The sequence below is a fragment of the Nyctibius grandis genome, chromosome 14, assembly GCF_013368605.1.
Source record: "Nyctibius grandis isolate bNycGra1 chromosome 14, bNycGra1.pri, whole genome shotgun sequence".
Classification (NCBI taxonomy): Eukaryota; Metazoa; Chordata; class Aves; order Nyctibiiformes; family Nyctibiidae; genus Nyctibius; species Nyctibius grandis.
Window position 1 is genome coordinate 15128852 of NC_090671.1, and position 22690 is coordinate 15151541.

The following is a 22690-nucleotide window of genomic DNA, read 5'->3' on the forward strand; positions in this document are numbered from 1 at the left end:
GTGTGCCCGCCAGCCCCGGCCATGCCAGGCTGCCCGTGGCACTCGCAGCAGCCCACCCAGGGCCGGATCCTGCTGCTTTCCCTGCGGGTGCTGAGTGAGACACGGCTTGACTGTGTGCGTGTTTCAGCTTTGTTGGAAACGCGATGGTTTGGAACACAGACGCGCTGTCTGTTAGGATGCGGGTGGGTTCCTTTAACTGTGTTTTTGTGTTTGTGCATATATATTTTTAGAAGCTTTTTGAGTGTCTCATACGAGGATGTGAATGATGGGTGTAGCGAGATACTTGGTCTTCTTAGCATGTTTCTGTTCTCACAAATGAAGTTTGCAAAGAAGTCTGAAAGGGATTTTTAGAGGCACCTCCCTGGAATAAGACACAAAACCCCATAAACAGACAAACTCATAAGCCAGTACTGAGGGGTCTGGCTTTACCCGGACCCCCAGAGATTTGGGGTTATCTGGCAGCGGGGGCAGGAGGAAGGAGCCAGACAAGCCCTGCAGCGGCTGAGCTCCCCCACACTCATCACACCAGCCCCTGGTTTCTCCCTGCCAGCGCAGGGAGATTGCTCTGCAGGAACCCCCCGCGGTACGGCTGCTGTGGGAGGCAGGGGCTGCCGCGGCGCTCCCCGGCAGCAGAGGCATCCCCCCAGACTGTGTGTACTCTTAACAGCGCTTAAATAAAACATCGCGGGAGAGCTGTGATCGCAGAGCCCAGCCGTGCCTGCCGAGCGGAGAGCATCAATAGTTAATAGAAAGCCACTTACGGCTCTGCTCCTGTTAAATCCCCCATCAATTATAAATACTGCATGAATTATTCACTTAACATTGCTTAAGTCGTGGTCTGCACCTAACAATTTTTTTTTTTTGATTTATTTGAATAAACAGTCGCGAGGTTGTGGACTTGCCACACACTGTCAGGGTTTAAGAGATGCGTTGAAGGGCAGGATGGTGCTGGGTGCTGGGCACGGCTCCCGGCTTCGGTGCTCTGGAGATGGTGCTGGAGATGGGTAGATGGTCCGTCACGAGCATCGGGGAGGCAAGGGTGTGTTTGTAAGAGGTCTCGTCTCAGCTGCTTTGGCTGTCCACAGCTGTCACTAAAAGCCCTGGGCAGGGGCAGGGGCACTGCTTGAGGACCCTGCCCCTGCCTTGCCCTGACGGGGCTGTTGTTGCAGAGCTGTTGGCAGAGCATCTCCCTCCTTTCACAGTTCCTTTACTGAAGCTGTGAAGTTCATCAGCATGATAAACTATTTTTACTGAACACTGAAGTACAGGTGTGAAGATATTCTTCACACTTTTTTTTTAAAAGGTGGGAGTCACAGTGTAAATAACCTTTTTTCTGGTTCTTACGATGGCAGATCTCCTTTGTAACGCAGCCTGTTATCACCACGCAGCCCAGCGTGCTCTACCACATTACAGCCTGATCTCTGTGATTTTTTTTTTTCATTTATGAGCCTTGAAGATTTTTTGCTGCTTTCAGCGAACTTGAGAAGCAAGTGGGAGCTGTTTGTGCCTCCAGCTGGGAATGCCGCGCTCCCACCCAGGCAAACCTGCAGCTCCCAGCAGGGTCCCACCAAACCCTCTGATGGTCCCGCAGCCTCGGCCCCAGCTCCTCCTGCTCCTGGCTCCTCCCGAGCTCTTTAAGAGCTAATGAATGACTTTGACTAAGTGTGAGGACAATTATCATCAAAGGGAGCCAGTCCTTAGAGGTGAGGTTGGGTGATGGAGGAGCCGCGAGTGAAAGCTCGGCTGTACACGCGCTAATTAGGGCTGTTGTAGGCAGGGTGTGACTTCTCGTGTGCCATTAAAGAAGTAAATTCTTCAGGAAATCATCAGCACTTGTGGCTGCTCGCACCAATTACCGGTAACGCGGAAAGAGCCGCTCGCTCCGTCTCGCTCCACGCTTCAACCGCAGAAATTTTGTCACTTCAAACTTTCTGAAAAACCTGCGAGTTAATTACTTAATTAAAAATAATAATGATTGATGAATACTGCAGGTGTACGCTAAATTATTCAAATAGAAGCAACCCAAATTGGACTAATTAGGTTACGCCTCACTTCAGGTGGATGGGGGCTTGCGGAGGTGATGTTGTGACAGCAGCACCACAAACACAAATAAAAGCCGGCGCCGAGGCTGCGGTACCCGCCTTGGCATCCTTTATAGTCCTGTAAATTATTTCAGTGCTGCTTTTGCTTAGCTCTCTTTAACTTATCTTCAAATGCTTCTGAGACAAAATTAGATGAAAAAGAAACTCTTAAAGAGGTTTTAGAAATCCTTTTCCAGAGAAGCAATGAAAGCAAAGCAATGGAGAGAGGGGGGAATGAGGGGGTAGGCAGGAGGGAGCTGCCAGCTGGGGTGTCCCCTGCTCCCCCGTTTCCAGGTTGGCTCTGGGCAGGGGCTGAAGCCCCTCAAGGTGCCTGCTGGTGCCCTCAAGGCCGCACAGGGTGCCCGGGGTGGGAGCATCTCTTTCTGGCTGTTGGACAAGACCCAGCCCCGGCGATGCTCGGGGTGACAGCAGGCATTGGGGTCTCGCCTGCGGGCTGCACAGGGACAGAGCAGGGTGGCACCCCCCCCAGGAGCAGGGACCCTCCGGGGAGCTGCCGGCCCACCTCTCCTCATCCTTGCTGGCTGTCCTTGCCTGGTGCAGAGCCCGCGCTTGTCTTGACCTCTACCGCCACATCAAGCTCCCAGCCCCTTGTCTTGGCAGAGCCTTTAATTCAGGCTCCCTGTCAGCAGGAATCAACCTCCGCTTTCTAAAATAAATGCTTTTGACCTGGCAGTGGACGGGTGCCGTTGGGTTTTGGGAGCGCTGTGCTCCGGGGCGATCTGTCCGCTGAGATGCTGTGAGTGGCAGAATCTAATTTGGAAATTTATGCAAAAAACAGGCAGAATGTACAGTTTATTTATTGATTATAAAATACCCATCGGGCGGGGTTTCCGAGCTGGTTGGGCTGGTTTCTGCTGCGTGCGGCTGACTGGTGTGGTGGAAGGAGCCAGGTCTGCGGGTGCCGATGGGGACTGGAGTTCATGGGCAGAGGATGCTCCTGAGCCCGTGCAGCCCCACGCTGCTCCTGGTGTGCCGTGGGCTGGCAAGAGCAGCCCGGCTAAGGGGTGTGTGTGACTGGGGATGAAATCCCCCGGCGGGTCAGTTTGCCGTGCGGTGCATACCAGATCCCTGAGGAGCGGCAGCAATCTCATAGACTGTTGGAAAATTGCTGCCTGGCTCCGCAGGCGTTGTGCAGCGTGGGGGCAGCTGCTCCAGCCTTCGCCCCCTCCCTGGTTCAGTGGAAGGGGCTGGTTCCCCAGGCAGCTGTTGCTTTACAAGCCCCGTTCATCAGCGTGACTGCTCTGATTGCAGCCCCGCCAGCAGCCGTCTGGGTTCCCCCTCATCAGCAGCGCCAGCTCTGATAACGGGCCATTAATGATGAATAACACAGGCAAAATGACGTGCAAGGCACCTTTCCTCCCCCAGGCCCTGCTCCCCAGCAGCTTCTCCTTCAGTGTCACACGTGGTTTCTCTCCTGTGGTCAGGGCAGTGGCCGGCTGGCCATGGCTGTGGCCACCAAGTCACAATGTGCTTCAGCAGAGTCACGCGAGCAGGCGAGTTATGAGTTTTCTCAATAAATATATTCCCCCTTTTTTTTTTCCCCTTCTTTGCTCGGAGATAACAAAAAGCCAGCAGCGCTTGGCAGTTCATCCTGCATGAGGATGGAATCGCTCAGACCAGTTGCGGTAGTGAAAGGGAAATGCTTCTTGCATTTACATTTAGATTGAAACAACGTGTGGCAAAGGTGTCTAACCGCTCCCCGGGATGGCAGCGGCCTGATGCTGGGACCATTCTTGTCAGTTTGTATTATGAAGATAGGGTTTTTTTGCATTTGAAATTTAATTATATTGACATAATTATTCCCTTCCTTGAGATGGTTTTATGATACAGGGTAAAACATGAAGTGTGTCCATGCATGAGATCTGGGACGGGTGGGACGTGGGGTTTGCAGCCTCCTGCCCACCCCAGCGCTGCCGTGAGGAGCACAGGGCTGATGGATGCAGCCGCTCTGCAGCTCTGTAAGCACGAGCCTTTCTATTTCGCACTGATTTGAGCCCAAAATGCTGAGCAGCACATTTACTCGGACCATTTCCCCTCGCTCTGCCCCTGGCCTGACTGCAGCTCTGCCAGCCTCTTCCTCCCCCTCCTCCTCCTCCTCCTCGCTGGCTGCAGCATCCTCTGGAGCTGCGATGTGCTCCGGCTCAGCAGCATCAGCCCCGCCGTGGTCCCATTCCTTTCGGCGCTCCCATGGCTGTCACGCAGTGGGGCCGGGGGGACCCCACGAGCCGGGGGGACCCCACCAGCTACTGGGACATGCTGGTTGCTGCTCCCGCAGCCATACCCGGGGGATTCCGTATCAGTGGGGTCGGGGTGCCGGGAGGGACGTGTGCTGCTGTGTGCCTGGCTGCCTCCCTGCCAGCCACTGTCAGGTTAATAACAGCAGAACGGAAGAAAGGAATTAAATGCAGCCACTGAACTATATTTAATTTGCGCTGCATCCTGGAGCTGAGGAACTAGTTCAATAGAGACTCTTATCAGCCTCTTTGAAGGGTTGAGCTTTTTATCTAGCAGTTGTTTTACTGCCTGGTCTTGCAGTTGTAAATAGCTGAATACAGGCACGGTGCCAGCCGAAGCTTGGGGTTTTCTCCCCTTGGGCTTTTCTCCTCTCAGGGGTCAGCGTTTCACCGTGTGCCCCATCCCCAGCCCCTGGCTGTCTGTGGGGTCAGCCCCGGCGTGGGGAGCATCTCTGCTGCCCAGCCCCACGCGACTCGGAGCAGTTTCCACAGCAAAACGGGTCCTTTCCACCCTCTGCACTTGCCCAAGCCGGGAGGTAAACGATGAGTTTCAGAGCTGCTGGGCAGCGTTCAGGTTTTCACCAGTCCCGGCGCGTTTCCAGACACAACTGCGACGCTGTGCAGCCTGAACTGGGGTGTTTCTTTGCATGTTTTTATGAACTGAGGGAAGAGATGCTCTTCCCCTCGGGCCTGCACACCCGGTGATCCCAGGGCTTTCATTATTTACCCTGACAGCCTGCCGGCTCCTGCGCCGTGGCCTGTCGCAGCCCGCGCTGCAAATCATCCCTCACCTTGTCACCGCCGGGATGGCAATTTTACAGCTGGCAGCTTCAGTCACGGTGAATTTGCAGCTCGCGCTTGCTCTCCTTCTCTCTCTGCCGTGTGATGGTTTGGAAAACGGCAGGAAGATTTCCTTCCAGGCTGAAAGGAGTTGGAATTGGGTGAACACGGCGGTGCTCAGCCACGGTGGGAGAACAGTGCCAGGTCAGCATCCTTGGTGTGCTGTGATACTGGGTTCACGGAGCCATCCGTCTTGTGCTGCTCGTCTGGTTTTTGTCCCTGTAGTTTAAATTATGAATTGAGTTTCTGGGTTTTCTTATCAGCTCCAGAGTTTCTGAAAAGGGCTTTGTTTCCAAGCAGGTTCACGATAGGTGTGAGCGGAGGAGCAGCCCCAAAACGCCTGGCAGCATCCCCGCGGTCCGTGCCCTGCTCTGTCCCTGGCAGGGACACGGTGCTCACACCAGCTGCTTTTACATGTTCCACACAGGGTGGGGGGGTTAATGTTTAATATCAATTTACCCATTTGGTATATTGGCATTACGTTTTGACTTCGCAGGGCGGTACAGTGCTGTGCTGAAATCCCAGCACGGGCACAAGGCAGCAATTGCAACGTACACCTGAGCTACTACACAGACGCGCTGCCTGTCCCTGGGCTCTGTACACCCACTGCCACGGCGCTGGGCATCCCCAGCTGCCCAGAGGGGATGTGGGGCTTGACGCCAGCTCAAGCCCGTTGTTCTCCTCAAAGTTTGTTTTGTTACTTGTCGAGGTTTTATAGTCTGTGTTGGGCTGAGCTACATATATGCTTCCCCTGCGCTGGTCTGGCTGGCTCAGGAAGTCATTTCTCTCTACTAATTATCTCTGGGAGGGCTGTTTGCACAACCTGATGGTGCCCTGGTGCAGCTGCGTGCCTAAACCCAAGGTCTCCCTCCCCTCCTCAGAGTTAAGTCTGGGTTCTGCACAGCCATCGCGGGTGGCTCCTTATGTTCTGCCCCAAGTTTTCCTCATCTCCTCTGAGCCTTTTTCCACCGTGGGGGGTGTTGGCCGGTCACGGAGGGGTTCAGCTTCATTCGCTCCTCTTCTCATTGAAGGTGAAGTTTGCACTTCACAAGCTGTCGCACACGCAGCAGGGCACGGCGAGCGCTGGGGTTGGGGGGGCTTTCAGCAGACGCCTCCACGGTTCGGGAGCCGTGTCGGGGCGCCGGCGCTAACCCGGTGCCGTCCGTGCAGGAGCAGCAGCTGGCGGAGCTGGCGGCGGTGCGGCAGGTCCTGCAGGCGGACCTGGGGACCTCCATCCGGCGCATCGCCGACCTGCAGGCGGCCCTGGAGGAGCTGCGGTCCAGCGAGGAGAGCGATGCCGAGGGGTGAGGCAAGGGGCTGCTGGGGGGCTGCAGAGGGGCAGGCTCGGGTGCTTTGGGGTGGGGAAGGATGCTGCACTGTGCAAGGGCGATGCCAGAGTGGCTGTAGCTGCACATCAGCATCCTCGCGCGTTTCTGCTGCAGCAGCACGTGTTTATGAACGAGGAACTTCATGTTAATGGAAGGTTTCATGAAAAATTACCGTGTGGCCCAACGTAAAGTAAGCAAAAAGGGCGGAAATAGCCCCATTTGCAGAGCAACCTCCCGTCCCCAGCAGCGTGACGTGCTGCCGTGCATCAGCGGGTGCCCCAGCGCTGGGTTTATGGATTGAAAAATCCTGCACTGTGCTCAGCCACAGGAGGTGGAGCTGGAGGAAGCAGCGACACTGGGCAGATTGGGTAGAAGACTTTACTGGGAAGAAACGGGAAAAAAATTCCAGTGAATTTTTCAGGTGTTGTTTCTACAGCCCTTCAATTCTCCCCTCTGCTACACTGCTAAAGGGGCATCGTGACAAATGGAGACAAAACAGCTAAATGCATTTAAAAAAAAGCAGAGGTGTGCTTGTCACCATGCCGTGAGAAGAGATTTTTTTCTTTATGTAGTGATTAAACCAGGGAAGGGCGAGATAGAAACTGTGAGCTCAGAAATACGCTTCTTCACCAAAAAAAAGCAATTTCCAATACAATTGACACATTAGCGGGAGGTGGGAAGTGTTCCTGGCTGGGCTGGTGCAGGATGAGCTGCATGTTTTGCTGCCTGCCCTCACCAGCACGGGCACAGCAGAGATGTTCTGCGGGTGCAAACCCAACCTGCGCTGCTGGGGGTGTGGGTCTGGGGTCCCTCTGGCACCCAGGGCCTGGGGGGTGCGGGGAGCGGGTGAGGAGGTCTTTAGCCGTGCAGTGTGATGCCAATGGCCCCACTGCTGCCCCGCTCGGGCTGTTGGGGGGTAAGTTGCCCAGCTCAGGCCAAACCCTGCTCGATGGCAGCGGCAGCAGGCTGTGGTACGGTGAGTCTGGGAGGTTTTCATCTCGTCAGACTCACGCGGTTGCCTCGGGGTGGCCGTGCAGGCCACGGGCAGCGCCGCGGCTGAGTCTCTCTTTTTGTCCCTCGCAGCGTGCAGACGGCGCGGGAGTCACCTGGCTCCAGGAAAGAGAGGTGAGTGAGCCCGGGGAGCTGCCAGGGAGGGGTGGGAGCCCTCCCCAGGCTGGGCGATGGGTTACAGCCACTGGATGCCCACCAACGCACCGTGCTCCACTGGGCACGGATGGGCTTTTGGATGTGCTGCCCTTATGTGCCCTGTGTGCCCGTCGACCCGCTCGCTTTCCCAGGAGCTCCCTCTGTTAAAGCGGGCAGGATGCTCTCTCTGGGCTGCAATTTGAGAATATGAAGCTGATCTGTGGCTTTGAAGGAAAACTGGGCTGTGCCCGGCCTCACTCTCAGGACCCCCTCCCGGCGCCGCGGGCCCTCCTGCCTGTGCATGCAGAGCTAACGGAGCCTCATCTCTCCCCACAGGGACGCCTGCTCCAGCGTCGGCTCCACGCTCAGTCTGGAGCCTGCAGACAGCATCAAGTCCTGGCCAGGGTCATCTGCAGGCTGGTCTTCCCCGGCGGGTGCCAGCGTGGCCGGGAGCCTCTCGGCGCAGTCCATCGGCAGCCGTAGCACCCAGGGCCCGAGGTAAGGGACCCCCAGCCTGCCCCGGGCACAGCCACCTCCGTCAGTGACAGACACATGGCTGGTCCCCCCGGACAGGGTGCCCGCCACAGCGGGTCAGGGCAGCCCCTCGGCTCATCGCGGGGTGCTGCAGGTGCTGGCCCGGGGACGGCGAGCGCTTCAGGAGGTGCAGAGAGGAGCTGGGGGGGACCCGTGGTGTTTCAGCTTAAAACATCCAATCGAGGAAGGTAGTCACTGCCACGCCAGGATCAGTGAAATGCTAGATGAAAGTCGCTACATCAAAAACACGCTTCAAGCAGAGTAATATCCCTTGATGTATTCTCTAGAGATAATTTAAAGAGGCGACGCAGCCTATTTGAGGATTTGTATGCCATATGCTCGCCTTTCGCTGCTCAGGAAACAGGATGCGTTTATACAGTTCTAATATAAAATATGTGAATTTTTGACGGTAATGCTGGTGGGCTGTGAGGGCGTCGGAGAGCGGCCCGAGCACTGCTCCCCGTTCGTGTGCGGGTCCGTCGATAGCTGCTCCGGGCGGGTGGGGTTTGAGGGGGGCTGCAGGCTGCCATCGCATCACAGACATTACTAAGCTCCCTGCTCCCACTCTAGCGAGATCTGTCCCCGCTGTGTTCACCTGCTTTGCATAGTAAAGTAGCTATTGCCAGGATTAATTTTCTGAAGAGCAAGTCCCCTGGCAGTGGGTCGCTGGAGCAGTGTGCAGCCGTCCGTTGCTGAGAGAAGGCAGAATTTAAGGGTGGTCGGGCAGGGCTGGGACCTGTGGGAGGTGATGGGTGGGAGCGCTGAGAGCAGCCACCCTGCGCCCCAGCCCAGCACCCATCAGGAAAGTAATTCCTCGATGCTGCTTTGGGCCAAATGACCCACCTCCCATCGTAAATGAAGGGCAGCAAATCAGAAGTTATGGCTAATATCATATTTCTGAGCTGAAATACACTGGATTTATAGTAGAAGGGCAGGAACGCAAGCTTGGGGATTAATAAAAATAAGTGGCTGGTCTGGCCGTGGCCATTGTGAGAGGCAATTTGTACCTGGGCCTGGGAACAGTGTGACAATCTGCCTCCGTCCTGGGGGTCGTGAAAAGGCGAATTGCAAATCCCGGTGCCGTAGCTGTGTTTGGCTTCAGCTAACCTACGATGGAAATACTGGCGAGGAGGCTGTAGGAAATGCAAACAAACAGGCGATGAGACGGGGAAGGTAATAAAATGAGATCAGCGAAACGAGCTCTTCCTTATTAAGATTCCTTTGTCTTACACAAGCACCCAGTAATGAAAAATGAATCTTCCCAGCATTCGCTTCTCAGCATCACATATGGGCTATTTCCTGAACAAACAGCTGCCAAACGCCAGAGGAAAGCATAGAAGGCTGTTAGCGGCGGTGTAGTGTACGGGAATGAGAGATTTGATTAACGTTTGCTTTAATTCTCTGCTATTGAAATGCCTGCACAGAACGCTGGCCAGCAGGCTCAGCCTCGGCGAGCACAGCGCAGCGCAGGGTTAGAGTGAACCACTAGATATTTTTTTCTCAGGAAGCCAATTCAAAGCTTTATGTGTTCATTCTGCCCCTCGCCAGGCAGATAGAGGGGCTGAGGTGCGGGAGGGACCGGACCTGCAGCCTCTGGGTCCCCCCACCCCGTGGCACCGCCAGCCCTGGCGTCACCCTGGCAGCCTTCCCCCTTCTGCTTCGGTTCCCAAAGCAGGAGCCCGGGTCCCAGGGCTGGTGGGGATCCGACACGTTTATTTTTAAACATTATCATGTCAAAAGCAAATCACTATACGGGAAACTGGGAGCTCTTCTGTAGATGACGGCATGACAAGAAAATCCTCTTCTGGCAGAAATTAGGCCAGTCTCTTTTCTCTCCCTGAAATGGAGTTGTCTTGGCTTTATTTACAAGCTACCAGGAAAAGCATCCAAGCCACACTTCCATCCCTGGTCATGTGTTGCAGTGCATGTGTGGATTTTATTGTATAAATTATTTCAAATAGCATAATTGTAATCATGCTAATTGCTATGTAATCTTCACTAATTATTGTTGTATGTCATTTGCTTTGGTGTGAATGGCGTATTGCAGAACTCCGCTTGGCTTACAGATGCCTTCCCAGCCCTGCGTCGGGCCCCACTTTTGCCTTTGGCTGAGGCCAGGGGGGGTTTGCTCAGTGGCCGGGGGGCTCCCGAGGGTTATCCCGAGCCCTGGGAGCTCCTGACGGCGCGTCAGCCCTCAGCCTGGGGTTTAGGCACAAGCAGAGGATGCTGCGGGGTGGGACGGGACCGTCTGGCGCTTGTGCCCTGCCATGGGAGGAGGCTTGAGTAGGGCCGGGAGGAGAGTAGCCGTGATGTTGGCGTGGGGTGTTTTGGTAGCCATGAGGGTAGGGTTAGAGGAATGGAGGGTCTCCGGAGGTGGGTGAAGGTGGTTTTGGCTTCCTAGGAGGGGAAACGACAATGTATTGTGCTGGAAGGACCTGAGCATTTTTGCTGCTGGAAAGCGAGAGGAAAAGCGTCAAAAGCAGAGAAGTCCCCGCAGCGTTCCCCACCGCGCGGTGCCTTTGTGCTGCTCGTGTAAACCCCAGGGGTGTTTGCATTTTCATTTAAAATCCAATCAGGCCCCGCATGCGCTCGCCAGGCAGCTGGTGCTGCTCGGAGTTAACACGCCACGACTCTGGCACTGATGTGCCCGTGCCGGCACCGCACGGGCCGATGAGCCGTGTCGGGGAGATGCGGCTTCCCCGGGGAAACCAGCCCTTCCCTGGCGTGTGCCGGTGGGTTTCATTAATGACGGCGGCTAATAGGAGCTGTTGGGAGAGCCAAGGGTGGATGGGGCGGCCTCGGGCTTCGGCTCTTGTGCTGACAGCCAGGGCAGGGGATGCTCCGGTACGCAGCAGTCCCTGCTTGGACCCCGTGTTTGCAGCTCTCGCTCCATTTCAGGCTCTAAAGATTTTAATAAAAATAGTAACTGTCTGTCGTGCTGAACAGGACAATAAATAGCGGCGTGTAAACCGTCCGTGTTCACAGTCCATTAGTGTTTCTCACCTCTCCAGCTCACTTTTATCTCAGTCTTAAAGACCAAAGGAAAACACTGAAGCCGGCTGTTTAATTTATGAAAGCCAGTCGTGCAGCAGTCAGTTTGCAATATTATTTGGAAACAGAGAGAGTGAGCGGAGCAATTGCTGTACAAATTCTCATGGAAGAATTACACCAGCTATTTAGGTAAGATGCAATTTAGGCTCCTAAAAACCAGCGTTATCGAAATGTCTCAAACTATTCATCAACGGTGAGGCTTCAGCAACGTTGGGTGCGGCGGCGTGGGGTAGCCCTGGAGGTTGCTGTGTTCCAGGGAGATTAAATCGCTGGTTAATTCATTTTGCATTGGATAATCAAACAGTTTGGCCCCATTTAATGAGCTGTGGGTGCATCTCCGTGCCCTGGGTTATGCCAGCGGGCGCCGGGGACCTGAAGCCGCTCCATGACCCCATCGCTTCTGCAGTCGCTTGCGTTTCCCAGCCGTGGAGTTTCTCTGCAAACCGCCTTGGCATGTAAATTATTTCACGGGTCAGAGGAGCCTGGTCTGAGCGGGTCCGGCGCTGTGGCCGGGATTATCCGCTCTCACCCATTCCCATGGCAGCCCCAGCACTCCCTGGGCAGGATGCTTCATTACCGGCGATGTACAACTTGACTGCTGCTCCCACGCCTGCTGGCCTCCTGGAGATGTGTTTCTGTTTAGGTTCTGCTGCTTTACTCTGCCCTCCGCTCTCCTTTTCCCTCCTTCTTCCTTCCTCAGACAGATTCTGTGCACGAGCAGCCTATAGATAGTACCCGGGTGTCGTTGAGCTAACGCGGTGTCCCAAGGAGAGGCACAGCACAGCGCCTGCTCCCTTTCACACGTGTCCTGCCACAGAGGCCCTTTGCCTTCCCCTGCAGTGGGACAGGCAGAAAACAGCTTTTCAGCCCTTCAAACCAATGTAGGTGCTTTGGGGGGATGTCCCTTGGGACGTCCTGCTCCTGCTTGGCCTTGGCCGGGCGTTACTTGGCTCTTGCCTTTCACAGTCGCTTTACCTCCCTGGCAGGACCCTGGGTGAAACACACCCTGCAATAATGTTAAGATGCATTCGGGGGGGGTTGCTTTGAGAGCTGGTTTCATAAAATTTTAGTGAATAATCTTTGGCTTTGGCAGAAATAAAATAAATCCTACATATTGCTGCAATCTGTCAAGAAAAAAAGGACATTTGGAGGTATGTGTTGGTTTGGCAGAGCTCAGGTTGGTCACATCACACACCCTGTGCCTGGATTTAGCTGAGTTGGCCGATGTAGAGTTATTTAAGATAAAATCTTTGGGTGTTGTCCAACTGCTTGGTGCAGCAGTGGGACTTTATTCTGAGACTACCATGCCAGTACCAGCTTTTCGCTGCTCAGCCTTGTCCTGGCAGAATGACATTACGGTCACTGGAAATCACGCAGCTTCACCTAACGCCCGTATCTCTTGTGTAGGGTGAGCAGAGACGCCGCGGAACCAGCCCCGAGCCGGCCAGCTTCTTCCCGGAGCGCTGCTGTGGATGTGGGGAGGAGGGCGAGTCCCTTGCTCGGTGCTAGGAGACGGGAATATGGAAAAACTCCGGCAGACGAAGAGGAGCTGGGGAGCCCAAAAACGGCTGCGGAGCGGATCGGAGCGACGTCCCCCTCGGTGCTGCGGCGGGGGAGCTCGCCCGCCCCGGACGGAAGGTTCCCCAGCCCGCTGTCCCCGACGGCGCCCAGGAGGAGGAGGAGGCTCTCTCCGGCGGCGGGGCCGGTGCCCAGCTCGTCGGCCGCCCTCTCCGAGTACGTGGAGGATCTGCGGCGGCAGCGGGGCGCGGAGCAAGGGCGCCCGGCGCTGGGCGACACCTCTCCCCTCCCCATCTACCGCACCACCGGCGCGGCGGCCCTGCGGCGCTGCCGGGCGATCCCGGCGGCGGAGGATTCCCCGGGGAAGGTTGACGGGAACCAGCCGGGGGAAGGCGAAGGGGCAGGCGCCGGCCTCGTGCGCTGCTCCAGCCCGTGGAGCGTGGCCTCGGAGCTGGCCGAGCCCACGCGCTCTCCAGTGCTGAGAAGAGCATCAAAGTTCGGCTCCTACGACTCCCTCCTGCAAACCCTCGACGGCTCCGGCCGCCGGCCGAGCTCGCCGGCTGCGGGGCTGGAGGTGCTGGGCACGCTGCGGCTGAGCCCCTGGAGAAGCTGCCTGGAGCCGTCGGTGGAAGGTGCGGAGGTGGGCAGGGGCTCTGGGGGGCTCCCGAGCTCGCCGTCCAGCGAGGGGCAGGGGAGGGACCCCCTCAGCTGGCGAATCCCCACCCTCAACTACGAGAGGAGAACCAACGCCGACTTCGACGACTTCCTCCCGGCCATTCGCAAGTCGCGCTCCACCAGCAGCCTGGCCAAGCCCGGCAGGGACAGGAAGGATGGCCACCGGCCCCTCACCGTCCGCTTCCAGGATGAGGCCGTAGCGGGTGGCTCGGCATCCTCCGCGATGAAGGGCACAGCCAGGCGCAGCCCAGCACCCCTGGAGGACCCCGGGGACCTCTCCGACTCCTCCTCATCCTCTGGCTCCCTCCTTTCCTCCCGGAGCGCCGACAGCATCAAGCGCCGGCCCCAGAGAGGGGACGGGGAGGGGAGCAGCGGCAAAGCCAGCGCCCAGAGCAGCGGGGCGAGCCGCCGGGCGGAGGCGGAAGGGAAGGAAGACGATGTCAACAGCATCATGAGGAAGTACCTGGGAAAAGACTAAGGTAACCGCGCTGAGCCGCTGCCCAGCACTGCCTCAGAGCGGCGGTGGCAGGTTTGCGGTGCCGGCCCTGAGCTGCTGCCCCTCCAGCCCATGCCGATGCCGGGGGATGCATGGGGACAGGGTGCCCCAGGCCAGAGGGTGTCCCCAAGCTTGCCCTGGCACACCAGAGCAGCCCAGGGCAGGGAGGCACTGTCCCAGCTTCAGCCCCAGTGCCCAGCTGTGCCCCCAGCTCTGCAGCAGCCGGGACAGTGCCAGGGATGCCCATGGGGCATGCGGCACGGGGGACAAGCATCCCCATCGCCCTCTCCTTGCCCCCTTCGGAGCTGCAGGGGGGTGGGCAATGGGGACACCGCTGGTGCCCGGGACAGCCCCAGAGCTGGCCACGACACCAGCTCTGAGTCTGCAGGGGTTTCCCAAAGATTGTGTCCCCCAGCTCCTACCATGGCACCCAACAGACACATGTCCCGAGCCCCGCTGAGCGCTCAGCCTGGCACTGGTTTGGTTACCTTGAAATTCGCCGTGGCTGGGGGCTGGTGGTCACCCTGTGGGAGCAGGAGGTCCCGCCTGGATGGGGCTGCCACCCCAGTGAGCCTCTGATGGCCACGTGGAGCCAATTCCTGCGTTGCAACTGACACTTGGAGAATTAGGATTTATTACTGCAACCCAGGTTTGAAAGCAAAGTCCCTAATGAACGCAGCACAACTGTAATTAAGTGTTTAAAATAGATTAGAAAAACATTTTGTAAAACCATTGCCTTTAGACTAACTTACTGGGTGTCAAGCTGTGACCAAATTGACTAAGCCAAACAAGAAGGGAGCGTGTGTTAATAAAACATTTCTTTCCAGGAAGCACAATTTGCATAATGAACCGTCCCACTTTCTCCAGACTTTGTTTCAATAAACTGCAACAACTGGCCTCGGTGCTGCCCTGAGCGAGGGCCGAAAGTGGATCCCCAAAACTCCAGAGGTGCTTTGACAGATGATGAGACTTTTTTTTGTTGTTTATAAACATCCCGTGGTTTCTTTGTGCTCCTGCCCTGGTCCCGTCACCGCAGCTTTGCTCAGGGCCAGCCGCAGGGACGAGGGACTTCCCTGTTCTCCTGCAGTTGTTCGACGCAGGAGTTGGTGCTGTAATTAAAACCCAGCGGCTGCTACAGATGCCCCATAATGTGCCACACGGGCCGGGGGAAGCCACGCTGTGAAGAGCTGGAGGAACACCAAACCCCCTCCTTTTTAACCCAGAAGGTGCAGCCCCAATGTCCCATCCCACAGAGCTGCTCAAAACCAGCCCAACGGCCCAAGGATGCTTTTGGGTCTCGGTGTGACACCCAGCAACAGCGGCGCTCTGAAGCTTTTGTAATTTATTTTTAATAAGTTTGAAGCCGGATCCATACGGGCTTCCCTGGCCCCTGCCTGTTTGGGACATCTGGGCACAGGGCAGCGCTGTGGGGCACGGGGCAGTGGGAGCTGCGTTCGGGTGGCTGCTTGGGTTTTACACAATAAAATATTTGCTGCTTTGACATGAGCCTCTTGTCCTTCCTTCCCCTCAGCCAGAGCAGGTCCATGGAAGCAGCAGAGCCGAGCGCTCCCCCCGCCAGCCCCCACGTGAGGCTCCTCACGCTGTGCTGTCATTGCAGCCCCTGTAATTTCACAAACTGAGTGAAAAGCATCTTCTCCCCAGTTCTCTCTGCATAAAGTATGCAACTCAAAAAATTAGTTTACAAAAATCCTGTACGCCCTTCTGTGCTTTCAGATGATAAAAGAAAAATCCCAGATTGTGTCATTTGGAAGAGAGATCGTCGCAGTCTGCCCTTCCAACTTTTCTGGAATTTTTTAATAATAAATTTGAACAAACAGTTGAGGGAAAAAAAATCTTCCAAAGCGGCACCAGCTGAGCTGGGCAGGACTGGGAACTTTTTCCTAATGAAGTTCTCAGCCTGAGTGATGCTGGCCCTGTCCTGGGGGTCAGCACACGGCACAGGGAGAGCAGCCCCGGCGCTTCACTGCGAGGGATTATTATCTGATGGGACTCATTGAGTTAATTGCCCAGACGAGCTGGGCAAGCCGATATAATCTGATTAACCTTTAGCACAGCAGCAGCACTGTTGCGGTGGGGATGTCGGGATCCCGCGGCCCCGGGCAGCCACGGGCGGCACGGGAGGGGGAGCGGGTCTGGGACACGTGGGGTACAGGGCGGGGAGACAACAAGCAGGACACGGACCCGGGGGTGAAGGCAGACGGAGGAGCAGGAGGAGCACCGCTTCCTCCCGCAGCATCGCAGCTCTGTCGCCTCTGCCCCTTCCCTGCGGGTGTGGGATCTGCGGGTAACGGGACCCCCGGCTCGCCCAGCGGCACCGGTGGGGAGGGACACCCTGAAGAGCACCCAGCACCTGTGCCAGGAGTCCAGCCCCGCTCAGCATCGTCACCCCCTTTGGCCCCTGAAGCCTGACCTACAAACGCCGGCTGGATGAGGTGCCACTTTGCAGTTCATTTCTAATCTAAGCTCAAAGCGGTCCCTAAGTTGCTCGTTATTTGGTGGCTGTAGCAAAATGACTCCTTTGACACTGAGCCTTTGATTTGGAATTACTGCAGCGGTGGGTTTGCCGAACATTAAGCTGTTACTATTTAAACTTGTAAAAGAAAAGCAGATTTGTGTGTAATACACTGACTTCTTTTTTTTTTCCTTTTGCTTTGCAGAGCACAAAGGAAATTGCTCTGTCACTTGAAATGGCTTTGCACATCCTTTAACAACAAACCAGGGAAAAATGATGCTTGGACTGGAGCTTTTCAGGCTGAGCGCAGAGAATTGCTTGCCCTTGAAGCAGCCGGAGCAGGAGGGGAGCAGTGCTCATGGGCAGTGAGACGAACCATCCATCAGCGCTGGGCAGCAATAAATACTGCGTGTGTGCAGCGTGGGGTGAGAAACCGCCTGTTCCCTGCCCGCTCCCACCACACAGGAGACAAGTAACTGACGGCTGGGTCAGTTTATAGCCTGAAGCAGGAGGACAGGAGTTATTCTCCTCGCCTCTGTATTTTAGCCACATTTACCTGCTTTCAGCACAAGGGCTTTGCTGTTTGCTTCTGTGAAGGATGGTGCCCGGAGCCCTGCAGCCGGTGGGCATCCTTCGCCCGAGCGCGCCTCGGAGCCTGGATCAGGCTGGTGCTGTGAGGGTAACCCCCTGCACCCCCAGCACCCCTGCACCCCACACCCCAGAACCCCTGCACCCACAGCACCCCTGCACCTCAGCACGGCCGCCTCCATCCCTCTCCGAGGAAGGCAGACCCTGGTAAGGGGAAGCGTCTCCACATCACACAGAGAAGCACCAAGCAACCGATGCTGCCAAGTTTCTAATTAGCATAATTAAAGCATGCTCTGTTCTTCCAAAGGATGTGCCTGCAGAGAGCCTTCCTCACAGAAATGATCTGTGGATGGAGTGTCCAAAGCCGTGCTGCCGCTGACGGCAGCGGTCGTGGGGCCCCGGCCCCGCTGCTCTCCCTCTGGCAGATGCTTTCTTGGGGAACCCAATGCACATCCCCAGGCCAGGCGATGCACGGTCCGTGCTGCGGGAGGCACCGGGGATGGTGACCCCCCGGGCTCCCCCATCCCCCTGAACCACGATGCCTTTGCAGGAGCTGGGTGTTGGGGAGATGCTCTGTGGATCCCCCCAGCGCTCTCAGGGAAGTCAGGGAACTCCATTTATTATACCTCCAGATTTATTAGCCAGATATCTAAGCCTCTTTCCAAACACATAACCTGTTTTTCCTCGGTGCCTGCATCTGGAAACACCCCGTCCCTCCTGGGCACGGACCTGCAGAGCGGTGGGGGCTTCTCCTGCGGGCTGGTGGCCACAGCAGGTGGGGGACCGGGGAGGACCCGCGTGTGACAGGATTCAATTTCACGCATATCGCGTGCAGGAGTTAATCCCCGACTGCTGCCATGCACGGAGCCTCTCCGCCACTTAAATGTGTCCCTTCCAAAAGGGAGAGATAATTGAAATTATTCTTCCTGTGAGCGGTTCAACAGGCGTGGGAGCCTCCTCCTGCTCCCCTCGGTGCTTGCATTGTGCCTGGCCTTGCACTGCACGCTCTCGTGCCCCGGCAGCAGCCAAGCCCACCTCCTGGTGACCTTCAAAGGGGCTTGGGCTGGGGAATTTGCTCTGCACAGAGGCAAGCTGTCTTTGTTGGTGTGGCAGAGCTGGACGGGAAACAAAAACAGCCCAGACTTGCCAAAGCAGTGTGGCCTTGGCCAACATCCCTCCTCCCTGCGCAGATGGCAAGCAGGGATGGTGCCCCTGTGCCATGTGGGACCACTAAGGGTGACCCCCTGCCCCAAGTCCCCGCCAGGATCGGGACCAGCAACGTCACCCCCTGCCCGGGGTGTCCTCCCACCGCCCAGCGCCTGCCCCGGTATGGGACCGGCGGGGAGGAAGGCTGCCCTCTCCCCGCAGCCCCTCCGTCTGCTGCGCAGCCTCCGCGGCAGCTCCCGGGCTCGAAGCTGAGCTCTGAATAGCAAAGGAGCAGCGGGTGTGACAGGACTGCAGAGCGCGGCTCGAGAGCCAAAGGTGCGCTTCAGCGACCCCCTGCCCAGGGCTGCGGGGGGCGACGGGCAGGGCTGTCTCTGCTCTGGACCCTCGTGTGTCTCTGCGTGGCTCCAGTCTCTCTCTCTCAACAGGAAAGGTCCAGAATATGCATTATATATGTGATATATATTATATATATCCTGCATTGTACATGTCTATGTCTTACAGAGGAGCTTGACACATCATCAAATGACTGGTGCTTTAGGAAGAAACAGTATAATTATCCTCATTCTGTTTTCCAGTTCTCACTAAAGGGACTTTTGCTTGAACCATTATAATTGTTATAATTAACTTTTCTTTTTTTTTGAGTGCAGTCCCATGCAGGACTTCCCCACGCTTAGCCAGAGAGATGGTTTTTACCACACGCCCACTGATGCCCACCCTTGCTCGTTAAGCAAAATTGCTGCTAAATGAACTCAACACAATTACATTTCGCTGGACAGATAGTGATCATTTATAATCATTTCCATTGTGCTGAGTAATTTGTATCATGTGAGGACTGAGAGCAGGAGATGGTCCCTTCTCTGCTCGCCCGGGTGATGGAGAGGGAGCAGGGACATCACTGGGACCGCGGGCTGGGAGGAGGCGAGGGGTGCTGAGCACCTTGGTGATGGGAGGCACCTATAGATGCCCACCCTAACCCAGATGGGGGCCCTGGGACTGGTGTGCAGAGGGGTGTGGGCAGGAGGGGCTGGTGACGGGGCAGGAGGGGCTGGTGGTGGGGCAGGAGGGGCTGGTGGTGGGGCAGGAGGGGCCGGTGGTGGGGCAGGAGGGGCCAGTGGTGGGGCAGGAGGGCAGCACAGCGCCGGGGGTCCCTGGGACTGCCCCCGGGGCCAGGGGACACTGACCTCAACGCATCGCCCGTGGCTCTTGGGAAAAGCATTGTTTCTCCACGCCTCGCAGTCGAGCTGCTCATCTGAGTTGGAAGTGATGAATGTCTTTGAATTGGAGTCCTGAAAGAACAGCGAGAGCTTAATTACAGTGCGAGGTCCTTGTGCTCACGCAGCACGCTGCAAACCAGCTGGGGAGAAGAGTTTCTACAATAGGAACCTTTCCAGAGCAACGTGCTGGCACGAGGGGACCTGGGGTAGGGGGAGGTTTTCAAAGAGGAAAAAAAAACCCAGCAGAAGAAGATCACAAGTCTGGGGTTCATTTGCATTCCTGTTGCAGAGCTTCAGTGTTGGCAATACAAATTCAACCCACCCAGACATCACTTACAGGAGCAACTGCAAAAGGCAAAACTGGGGCAAACTGTTGATGCTGAAAATGCTTTTCAAAAATTTTAAAATTAATGTTCTCGCCTGCTGGCTGGGGGGGGTCAAGGCACAATGACTTGTGCCTCGGGGGGTGGCTGCAACCCTGGGGTGGTGAGAGGAGGCAATCACACTTCTGCTGACATGCTACAAATGGCTCAAAGTCTTGGGGTTTTTTTTTTTTAAGATAAAGGTCTCAGGGTTTGGTACCTGCCCATTTTAACCACTTTCCAACAGCACCACCTCTGCCAGCTGCCATCCTACCAGATAAAACCATTCTGCTTTGCCAAAGTCTCCCAGCAAAAGTGGGATTTCCCTGGGAACCTGCACACACAGCACAAAAAAACAGGGTGCAGGACAGACAGACAGCCGCCCCGGCCACCCCGGGCTCCTGCCACTGAGACAAGGTGCTGGCGAGGGGGAGCAGGGTTTGCTCCCAGGGTGGGTCGGGGTGCCCCGTCAATGCCCGGTGCCCCTCGCTGGGAGGGAGGTGCGGGGGGGGGGCTGCCAGCTCTGCACCCTTCGGGCATCTTTGCGCTGATGTTGCCCATTGTGGTTTTTAAGCCCCAAATGCCCCTCAAATGAAATTATTTATTCATATGAAATGTGCTTACAATTGCAAAATGGATCCACTTAATTGAAAGCGCAGCCAGCGTTTTAATAAACTATAAAAGGGTGAAACGTGCGTAAATGGAAGAAAAGTGTTTAATCTTGGAGCGATCGCTTGATGTTAGCGAGCGCATTTAGCTTCCAATATAGCTAAGCAAATAATACCCAGATCCCACGAGCAAGGAGATATTTTTATCTTTTTTTCAGAAGCCCTCAGTTTAAATTTGACGTTACAATTGTGAATTATGGCAGTTCATTACCATAGCTACAGAAGGCTTCGTCCAGCCAGTGGATCGCATCGCTGACGGCTGTCACGGGGTGCCCTGGGTGACACCATGAGCAGCATCAACACGTTACAGATGCAGGGTCAGCACGGAAAACAGCCCCAGCTCGTGTTTAAGCCGCTCAGATCACAGGAGATGGCAGCTGTGTGGCAAATATGGCTAACAAAGGGGAGCTGCTGGTCACCTGCCACCATCCCCTGGTCCTGCGAGCACCCTGCAGCTCCCGGAGTGGTCCCAGGGGGGACCCTGCACCCAGCGCCGGGTTGGAGGGTGAGAAAGGCTTCTGAGCACCTTTTATTTTATGTTTTGCACCAGCCTGGTGCGCTCCCCTCTCATAGGGGCTGGTTTTTAGGAAGGAGCTGGGCAGCCCTGGGACCGGCATGCGTTTCCCAGCTGGAAGGTGCTGCCGTGGCTGCACCAAGGGGACACGGGAAGGGGCAGGGAGCTGCTGGTTCAGGCACCCAGGAGGCTGCAGCGAGGCCGTGCCCAGCCTGGGGGGGATGCAGGACCCCAGAAAGCATTTTCTTATAGAGCATCAGCACGATGTGGTCCTGGGGCTGCGTCTCCATGGCAGCACTACACCTACCCCTCCCCGGGCACAGCATCATCCTGTGCTTCATGGAGGTGCTGGGCGAGGGCTGAGGCAAACTGAGCCCTACGTAGCCCCACGCCAGGTATAACGGGCAGCGCATCCTCTGCTCGGCAGCTCCCAACAGCCAATTAATCCTTTGCCTTGTTAATACCTCGGAGCAGCTTGTCTGGGCTGCGCCAGCCTGTCTGCTTCCCAATGAATAATACAGCACAGCGGGGAGGCTGCTCGGGAATTATGAGGCGATTATAATTAGTGTGGTGAGTGGAAATGTGGGGCACGCAGGGGATGTTCTCCGGGAGCGGGGTGGGAGGACGGAGCCAGCGAGCTCTGCTCCAGCCCAGGCTGGTGCACCCACGGTACCCACCGCCGCTACCTATTAATAGCACCGGCTCCGTGTCAAGGACGAGGCCGTTGACGCTGGAGGAGCAACTGCTGCCCGGCCCTGCAGTGATGCTACTGAGGGGCTTCCTGCCAGAAACCTCCTCTTCCTCCTTCAGCCGTCTGACAGATGAACTCCTGCGCAGGATTTCATCTCCTCCTGCCTGGAAGTACCCCCACTGCCCTGTCCAGCTCCTCGGGCTGTGCTGAGCCCCCCAGACCTGGGTTTGTCCCTGCCAGGGCAGGGCTGTGGGATGGTCCTGGTCATGGGGATGGTCCCGGTCATGGGGATGGTCCCAGGGGCACAGCTGAGACATCCCGGCTCCAGAGGGATCCCTGTGCAGGCGCCGCGGGAGCCGCTCACTCTGCACTTCTGCAACCCAGAGCTGATTTCACAACCGGTGCTAATATTGCTAAATCACCGTAGCGAGAGAGCCCGCAGTGGGGAGGGGAGAGGTTCTGGCTTTCACTTTTATAGAGATTAACTGCGAACACGCCGAGCGAGCCCCGGCAGCTGTGCCCTCGTGCCCTCGGTGCTCCGCTGCGCCTCGGCGCTGCGATGGGCAGCGACTGCTGGGGGGACACGGCAGCCCCCGGCCGGGCTCCCCCACGGCACGGGGCAGGGCACGGGCTGCTCCTCTCGTCCCAGCGAGCAAATCCCCGGGGATTGCAGGCAGCTCAGGAGCATTAGCAGCAGCTGGGCAGGGGTCACCCCTTTGACTTTGCAGGGCCAGGCCCTCCTGCTGCTCTTGAGGCCTCGGAAAACTTGTTACGGGGCAGCTTTTGGCTCCTGCTGCTGCTGGGCTCAGCCTAAACCCCTGCCCAGCAGTAAAGCTGCAGGGAAGGAGCCGCCAGCTTTGGGCTTCTGCACTGAAATCCCTCCCAGTGCGTGCCAAGGCCTCCGAAACCGCGCTCATATCGCGTGCTGTGTGGAGTTGCTGTAACCAAGGAGATTGGGAACTCGGGGAAATAGCTAGTCCTGCTTATCAGGGGCTTTTCTTCATCTCTGCGATTGCCCAGAGTTGTGCTCGGTTTAATAAAGAGGTTGAAAACAGCGCAGCCCTTTGCAGGGAGAGACTGTTCTTCACA

General features: G+C 56.6%; 1 protein-coding gene across 2 annotated transcripts in view; it reads left to right on the forward strand.

Moving 5' to 3' along the window:
- MYO18B (myosin XVIIIB) overlaps positions 1 to 15425 on the forward strand; it is a 56969-nt gene extending 41544 nt beyond the window's left edge. For both annotated transcript variants that reach the window (XM_068412284.1, XM_068412285.1), the window contains 5 exons: positions 6347 to 6480; positions 7588 to 7629; positions 7987 to 8148; positions 12643 to 13907; positions 14752 to 15425. In XM_068412284.1, the coding sequence (XP_068268385.1) occupies positions 6347 to 6480; positions 7588 to 7629; positions 7987 to 8148; positions 12643 to 13906 (1602 nt within the window). In that variant the 3' untranslated portion in view covers position 13907; positions 14752 to 15425. The remainder of the gene's footprint in view (positions 1 to 6346; positions 6481 to 7587; positions 7630 to 7986; positions 8149 to 12642; positions 13908 to 14751) is intronic.
- The last annotated feature ends 7265 nt before the right edge of the window (positions 15426 to 22690 follow it).